Below are 8,874 nucleotides of genomic sequence, written 5' to 3' on the forward strand. Positions count from 1 at the left end.
GGCCGAGACAGAAACAACGAATTTGACTTTGGCAGCGGCATAAGAGAGAACTCGATGCTTGGCAACTGCATCCAGACGATTGACATGAACTGTATATGCGGCGCCATGCGGGGACAGTGCCCATGCCAAGAAACCCAGCTACAAGATCTGAACTTGACAGAAATGTGAACTTCTGCCCACATCAGAGAGAGTGACTTGAACGGTTGTGAATTAATTCCAGCGAAACCTGATGTAGCGGTGGAAGAACATTACAAGGATGCTTCATCGGCATACCTTACAGATGAGGCTGAGAAAGACTATGTGCCTGAAATCATGGCTACCAGTGGACCTACAACTGTGTCACGAGACATCTATGGAAAAGGTCCGCTGACTCAGCGTCTTGGAACAATAACCCTGGAATCTACAAAGATCGCCACAACCTCCATTTGTGTTACGTGGCTGGCAACCATGACCTCCACTAACTCTCCCTGTGTCATCTGGCTGGCATCAGCGACTATCGTCATGAGGTTGAAGCAGCGACCACGACATCGTCTCAAGCGTAGACTGGCCAACTGGAAGAAGAGGAAGCGACGGCCGCGGAATACTGTGCAGATGGCTTCGTGGGCAACAGGCTCCCTGCCGTCTGTGGCTCCCACTGATCGACCTCCACCTAAACTGTCAAACCTCAGCTGCAGTGTTTCTTTTCGGGACGAAAAGTGCTAAGACGGGGGCAATGTTATGACTTTGCCATGCGCACCACCATCCAGTCTAGTGCAGAGATGCGCACTTCTTGTAACCAAACTAGAACAGGATGTTGACATGCAGAGACTAACGATTTCCGCCCAAGTAGAGAGCCAATATGGAGATGTTGTACTCAAGGCAGATGCCCCTTTGTGTTTGTCACGTCTCTATGTAGATAAACGCGTATGTCCTCGTTGAGTTGCCTTACTTAATTTATTACAATATTCTTTAAACTTTAGATTTGCAAGTGCCAATGTTTGTTCCAGACAAAAAAAGTCTTGGTAAAAGGCTAACTAACCCTTCTCAAACTTTACATGTGCCTCCCACCCCTAGACAAGCAAAAATAAAAAATAAAAAAAAAACTTATCCAAGTGAAAGAACAGACAATTACTTATATTTATCTGAAAATGGCAAAGTTTAGCTCCCTTTCTGCTATGTAAAAAATTAATTAAGTACTGCTAATTGATTAACTTTTTTTTTTCTCTATTAGTGTATTGTCATCGACTGTGAATAATTTTGCAAAATTTAATTTGATCCGAAAATGTGAAGTTAACTTATACGTAATTAACTTTTTATAACTTTTTATAGTTTTTTTAAAACTTTTAAGTTTTATATGATGTGTCTTTCCTTCCGTCCATCCCGTTTAGTATCGAAAAAAAAAATTAGAAAATTTGATATCGTAATAATCATAAATGTAAAGAAATTACTCAACGGAAAGGGCTCCAGAGCACAGTACATATAAATCTGTCTCTCGCTCCTGCCTTTGACATCCACTGTCTTTCCTTGCTTAACATTCTGTCTATATCCTATGTTGACTTAGGAGTAGAGTTAATACATCGCCACATTCCTATAGCGCTGTTCGTCTCGAGCTGATACAGTGCAGGTGGAGGACTATCTGTGGCATCCACAGAAGGGAGGGAGCGCGTTTCATCGTGAATATATCCTCACCGCAAGTGTCCCTTTCTCCTTCTCCAGTTGTCCAGTCTGCTCTTGAGGCGATGTCCTGATCGTTGTTTCGCTTCCGTCACGACGTTTTTTGCTGATTCCAGCCACCGGACACATAGAGAGGTAGGAGCGGTCTCTAATTCATGAAGCCCAGCATGCCACTTCAGCAGATCTTTTCGATGGAGGTGTCGTGAAGCAGTTGAGGCAGTGGCGTAGCTAGGGTGGGGTAGGGAAAGTACAAATTAGAAAATCCTTCCTCGGGCCCTCACTTGAGATGAGCCTCAAATAAAATGTGTTTTTACTTTAAATATTACGCCATTATCTCATGTCATGATGTCGAATGTCAATCTGAATGGGCCAATAAAGAGGTCAAGCCCCCCTCCCCCAATCCTTTCCCAAATGCCTAGCTACACCACTGAGTTGTATATTTAGTCCCACAGGAATCCAAGTTGTCACCCCTTTCAAGAATATATGCCAATTAGGCACTTTTACAATCTCCCGTTAGTTTAGTATATTTTCAGTAAAAACAATGAGTTAATTAAGGCTAGTTTATTAATTAATTGGTAATATTTTTTGTTTGTTCCTGTGTTGTCATCGACGTTGAATATGTGTGCAAAGTTTCAACTTGATCCGAGAAGGGTAAATGGTAGTAATAACGTGTACAAGACTTTGACCAGACCCCCCAGACAGACAGAAGGTGTTGTTATAAGCTTGAAAAAATGTCTCATATTGAAGTATGCTTGTTTTTTTTATATAAAAAAAAATTATTGAAATACATTTATGTTGAAAATGTTTTATTTGTATTCTATGATATGGTACACGACAACTAGAGAGAAATAAAAGGTTTGGCTGTTACAGTGATCATTGGTTGACACGTGACTGAAGAAAACGAAACCTAAAAACAATTTCAATGAATGCAATGTAATTATAAAACAGCATAGGCTTATCATATTTACAAAATTACTTATGTATATTCTAAAAACTCAGATTCTCTTGAATCTAATGTTTCAGAGACCATATAACAATTTATTCGTTGAATAGAATCTGCAGCTCAAGACAGAATAGATCTATTATATGAAGCTATCTTTAGTACCAAAGCTTTATTCCTTTTATGACACACATACACATAAACATAGATTAATCTCCACGCCTGCTAACTGTCTCACCTTTTGACTCCGTTTTTGTTGAAAACTTAGAATAAGTGACGAAACTAATAGTGAATAGAATAATTGAAAAATGAGCAAGCTCTTATCCGAATCACAAGAAAGATGATGCCGTCGTCTAATCTTTCGACTCAGGATCGGACACAACAGAATGAGACAACATATGTTTCGGAAGCTGCCTGTGTAGAGTGTCACCAGAGAATGCTGACCATGTCCTTTAAAACGGCATTCTTTACCAAGAGGCCTGAATAAGACACTGGCCCCTAAACACCCAAATAGAAAAAAAAAAAACTCTATGGAGTGCTCCCTGATTTGGAAACAACTGTACAGTTCATCTCATGTATTGGTCTAGTCACCTGAACGCTCCAATGTAACAATGTGCACGAGAATGGAAGTTATTTCGTTACCAAGATCGAGATAGCTTTAAATTGCGTCAGCATTGACTTTAAGCTTACATTATATCTTTAACCAACTCCTGTTTGTGCAATTGAAATGTTCTTATATTGCGATGTCAAAGGGGTCTCATACTAGTAACCTGTTATTGATGTTTCTCCTGGAATTAAAAATAAAAGGGATTTAACATTAAAATTGTAATGACATAAAAGATCATTTGGATTAGAACATCTTTTTAAAAATCAATTTTCATAATCCACACTTCTCCCCCCCCCCTCTCTCTCTCTCTCCACGCCATTTCAATATTCTAAACGTACTACATTTCGGCAGACATTTTACCCTTTATAAATGACACTTTATTACACTGAGAACTCGAGGTTTACTGTATACATTGTCTCTCTGCTTACTAAGACGGTATCCTTCAACAGTACACAACTACCTATATGTAAACTAATTTAAAATAAAACAAAAACAAATTCCCAACTATATATACATATATATTTATATTCTAAATATATAATTAGAAATATGAGATTCAAAGTCCCCAGTTCTTTACCGCTCGACTATCTCCCCTACCTCTTTTATGTCTGGACTTTAAACTGAAACAATGTACCACGACATTGGGAGTGAAACTCTCTACATGCATAAGATAGCTTTTAGTCGGTTATATCTCAGCTTAAAGTTGCCTTAAAGCATATCTTAACAAGAATAAGGTCACGTGACAGAACTAGAAGCAGATAATATCTCGGCTTTTTTTTTAATCAATTTTTTACATGGATTTAAAATGAACTCTCTAATTGTGATTTTTATGGTTTATTCTTTTTAATGTATATACATCTATAGGTAGATACGAGGAACTATCCTATTGTAAAAGGTCAGTAAATTTATGTCAATTTGAAGACATTAGAGAACTCAATATTTAAAAAAATAACAAATTACTGACTAAGAAAAAAAAGGAAAATGGCGACTGAGACCAATAGCAAATGATGACGAGAAAAAACAACCCCAAAGTGAATAAATCATTGGTGGCTACGAGACTGAGGGGATGTCGGTAGAAAATAGCGTGCTTTGTGTCCATACTTTATTGATAATATAAGTTATATCCACTAATTTGGAATGACGTTTTGAAAAATTTAATTAGCTAATTAGATTTATGTAATTTAATTACAATTCAATATAATTATTTTTAAAAATTCACAGGGTATTATATAAAAGAAGATTTATATATAAAAAAAAATATATGCGTTGGTAGTGATGGCATTATTTTATTGATTGTTTTTAATTGTAATTTACTTGTAATGAAACTCACAAGCTATACACCTCTATACTAAATAGTTGTAAATCTGTCTTAGTATAAGTATGGGGGTTTGGGAAGCTGATTATATAGAATGTTGTATATCAAGCCTCAGGAAGACATATAATTTGTGTCATAAAACTATGAAATAATAAGAAACTCATCTCTAATGAAATTGATTGGTGTATATATAAAATGGCAAGCTGTTGCAACTACTAATTAACTAATGCTCAATTTGCCATGGTTTTTGGCTATGCAGATGTTTAGAATCTGTCAATAAAAATATACTTTAATTTGAGGGCATTGATTTTGTGCCATGAACCACTTGGTAATAGGAAAAAAACGAATCAATTTGTTTAGCCCTAAGTATTTGACTAAATGACGGTCTGTCATAAAGAGTTTAATAATCTTTAGGATTCGCTGATATTATAATGAACAAGACACTGACTTGTTGCGTCTAGTTCTGTTTTTGTAAATATTACTGATTACAATAAACAAAGTCTTTTAGTTTTGAGTTTCTTTTGAATGGCACCTGTTTATGCTGCATTTGATAAATGGGAAGAAGTTCGAGGGACAGTATTGTGGAAAGTTTTATTTAAGGTGCTCACCAAACAGTTCAGTTCGAGTGGGTATTGGAACACCACTGAAATCGCTTAGTCAAATATTATCAGGGAACAAAAATATTAATTAACCTAACCCCAGTTATATTTGCATAAATTAAGATATATTTACAAATTAATAAAATACTAAAGGCATGTAAAATAGGTGAATGTTTGTTCTATAAAATAAACACTTTTAGCACTAAGATTTGCTTTCAATTCCTTTGTAAAGAACTTTGAAAAAATAACAATAAGATTATGATATTGAAGCGCTATTTAGTACTGTTTCAAATTATCAAAAAAATCACAGACTGTGCATTTATCTTGACAACGGATTTAAAAAAAACTAAATAAAATATATTTTTATTATTTGTTCAGTAATAAGATACATCTATATTCTTTATAGAATGTATTATAAAAATGTTGTAAAATACCGGAGATGAATTTATTTCACATCATGCCAAGTGATATCAAATACAACTAATGTAACCTTTACACTTTAGAATAGCTTTAAACCTTAGATTGAATATAGTGAAGTCTTTTCATTTTTCAAATATCTTGATTTGAGTAATTAAAAAATAATCTCTGGCGGAATTAGCAGACACTCTTAGGACTAGTTACATTTTAAACTAATTATTATACTTTATTCCATCGTTGCCAAATCGTCTTAAAGTATATGGGTAGAATTAGAAAAGAATAGTTACAAAAAGTAGTTACCGATAAGGTTTTAAAGTTAAAGTTTAAATATAATGTATGAATAAATGTAAAAGAGATGCTTACAATAATTCAACAGTTCATGTATATCTCCTTTAATTCTACTAATACCAACCCACACGGTCCTGAAAGACAATCTGTGCCTACCAAACCACTGTTACATCATATGTGAACGAAGTGGCTTTCTCTTCTCCAATAAGGCTAAAATAGAAAGATTTGAAAACGCCTTTATCCCACCTTCAGTAAGAGTGTTGCAAGGTCATCTGTCGTCACCGAGACTTAGAAGCCTAATACATTCAGCGCGGGTTCTGTGTGTGTGTGTGAGTGTCTTTTGTGCGTGAATGTTCGTACTTGCATCTAAATCGTTATAGTAGTTATGCTGAGGTGGAAAAATGTAGTCAAACTGAATTAAATTTCTTTGGATCAATAAAATTGACTTATCTTATCTTATCATCTTTTTTTATCTTATCTAGTTTTAATTAAATTAAACGTGAAATGATGACATTTCTTTAAAAAAACGTTGACAAACAATGACACTATGGAGTTAATAAATTCAACATATAATCAAAGTGGCAGAGACGTAAATGTGACGGCAGCGCATGTCAATGACAGTTACTTTGATTCAAGTGACAGTTTCGCCAGCGTTTCCTCCAGCGTACGCAACGTCATCAACGTTTTCATGGTCCCTGCGCTCTGCGTCATCGGCTTCGCTGGCAATGTGGTCAACGTGCTGGTCTTGAGGAGATACGGCTACAAGGAGTCTAACATTTTATTTCTCACGTCAATGTCTCTGGTTGAAATGACGCTAACTTGGCTGAACGCCATTCTGTCGTTGGGAGACATACTTAAATATATTGATTTCACAGCGGCACTTCGCGTCGGTGCGTTCACGGCTATTTATTTTAACGTACCCCGACAGATCGTCATTTCCATCAATGTGTGTCACGTGACGACCATCGCCGTTGAGCGCGCCATCGCAGTTTGCTTACCTTTCCAAGCAACCAGGCTGTTCTCGATTTCCAGAATCAAAAAGCGTTTGATATTCATTTACATATTTCCGTCTGCTACCCTTTTCCCGGCGCTGTTCATGTTGGAACACAAGTGGATATACAGCCCAGTGTTGAACGCAACACTCATAGTCCCAGTCGAGACTCAGTTTTATAAGTCTAACAGAGTGTCTATATCTACTTACATGAACGTGCCAGGGAATCTGTTCTCAACATTTATCCCCGTGATCATCATCGCCTGCAGTCTTATAGTCATTTTGAAACTTTTCCAGAGGAAGCTCAGTTTTTCCACCAAAACAAACAGCAAGAAAGTGAAAGGACAACAGGGAATGAAGATCCTTCTTTCTGTCTGTTTGGCAACGATTTTTATCTCCATCCCAGGCATTTCTCTTCTCAAATACTGCCAGTTTACAAACTTAACTTCCGGGGATTTGTACAACCTTTTTAATGATATTAGCAAGCTGCTATCTCAACTCCACGCTTCTACAGACTTTTTCATTTATGTCACTATGAGCAGCAAGTTTTTGAAAATCTTCAAAGAACTCTTGGAAATTTCGTAGAATAATGTTAATGTTTTTTTTATTAACAAAAAAAAAATGTTTTCGAAGATTTAAAAAAAAAAAGTTTTGCTAGCACGATAATATGAAAATCGTTTTTAATTGCATGCGTCTTTCTGTTAAAATGAATTAACTACACCTATAGAACGAAAAATAAAAAAAAGCAACACAAGATTACTCAGAGGTGACCCTCAACAGATCCGCCCATGTAGAAAGAATATTCAAGCTATGGACTTTCTTGATTGTTGAAAAAAATAATATGGCTTTTTTTTTTACTTGAAATTATTATCAACAATAAAGTTTCTGAATCATAGTATTATTAACTTTATTGCCTAAATGAGAAGTACTTAATTAAGAAACTTTCCAAGGTTTTTTTCGACCTAACGTGACATACTGACATACAGATAAAACAAAACTAATAGCGTCTTGTAGTTGAACGTGTCTCTCTAAAACATATTTAGTCAAACAAGAAAAACATAAACAAATACTTGAAAAAACAAAACAAATACTTTAAAAAACAAAACTTATACGAAATTTAATTGTATTATTCGTTTGGATCAGTCATGTCATTGAATATTTTTACCGCTTTTGTTGAGCGCTTTTTCATGCTTTGGATTTCTCGATGCGCTATGATCGGTGACCGGTCATTTCAGCCCCGGTCACTTCATCCCCGGTCACTTCATCCCCAATTAATTTTTTTTTTCTTAGTCATTGTGTAATTGTGTTGTGAAGGCTTTGTCTTTAAGCCCTCATTTCATCTAATAAATAAATATGTTTATTTAGAATACATTTTGATATTTTTGACTTGTTATTATAGTGTTTATAGTGTTCTCCCTACTCTCTTCATACTTGTTGAGATATGAAAGAATATATTTCAATAAGTAGATATATTGTAATGCGGAGTTTGTATTTAGTTATATTGTTTCTGTTTTGTTGTAGGGATGTCAATATTATTCTGCGCATATTGCATGATGTAATGGTCCAAGGTGTGAAGGAAGTAAGGGAAATCTATTGAAAGATGAGAACGATTAGAATACCTATGTTCTTGCCGCTGATAACTTATCTCCTGACGTCCATCTTTCACTTTATTTGTCAATTGTTCTTTCTTAAATCAGAGCGTGTCATTTCAAACCTTGATACAATGTTTTATTTATTCTTATAAACGCTGACTTCAAGAAATACGCAACACTGTTTAGGAAATTACAAATTATGTACAGCAATACGAATCAAATAATCGTCTTCTGTTCATATTAGCAATTCTTATTGATTTCAATAAACACACAAAAACAATTACATACATAGATGTTATTATTTTTATATATATTTTTAATGACATTCTATTCTATTCTTATTTATTAATGTTAATTCTTTTGTCATGTAAATTTAAAAAAACTATGAAATATTGTTAATTTTATACTTTTTAAAATTATTATTTGATGGATTAAGCAGGGTAATGAGAGATGGGCTGAGTACTTTGATCAG

The 8,874-nt window shown here is 35.1% G+C and overlaps 1 protein-coding gene across 1 annotated transcript; it reads left to right on the top strand.

Annotated features, from left to right (window-relative positions):
- Window positions 1-6,366: 6,366 nt before the first annotated feature.
- LOC129925796 (probable G-protein coupled receptor B0563.6) lies at window positions 6,367-7,395 on the top strand. The gene has a single exon (XM_056026373.1). The coding sequence runs from the start codon at window positions 6,367-6,369 to the stop codon at window positions 7,393-7,395; it is 1,029 nt and encodes a 342-aa protein (XP_055882348.1).
- Window positions 7,396-8,874: the final 1,479 nt, after the last annotated feature.

This window comes from Biomphalaria glabrata, chromosome 4 (assembly GCF_947242115.1).
Source record: "Biomphalaria glabrata chromosome 4, xgBioGlab47.1, whole genome shotgun sequence".
Taxonomy (NCBI): Eukaryota; Metazoa; Mollusca; class Gastropoda; family Planorbidae; genus Biomphalaria; species Biomphalaria glabrata.

Bases quoted from the DNA above. Each gene is read 5' to 3' on its own strand.
- LOC129925796 (XM_056026373.1), top strand. From the start codon at position 6,367: ATGGAGTTAATAAATTCAACATATAATCAAAGTGGCAGAGACGTAAAT.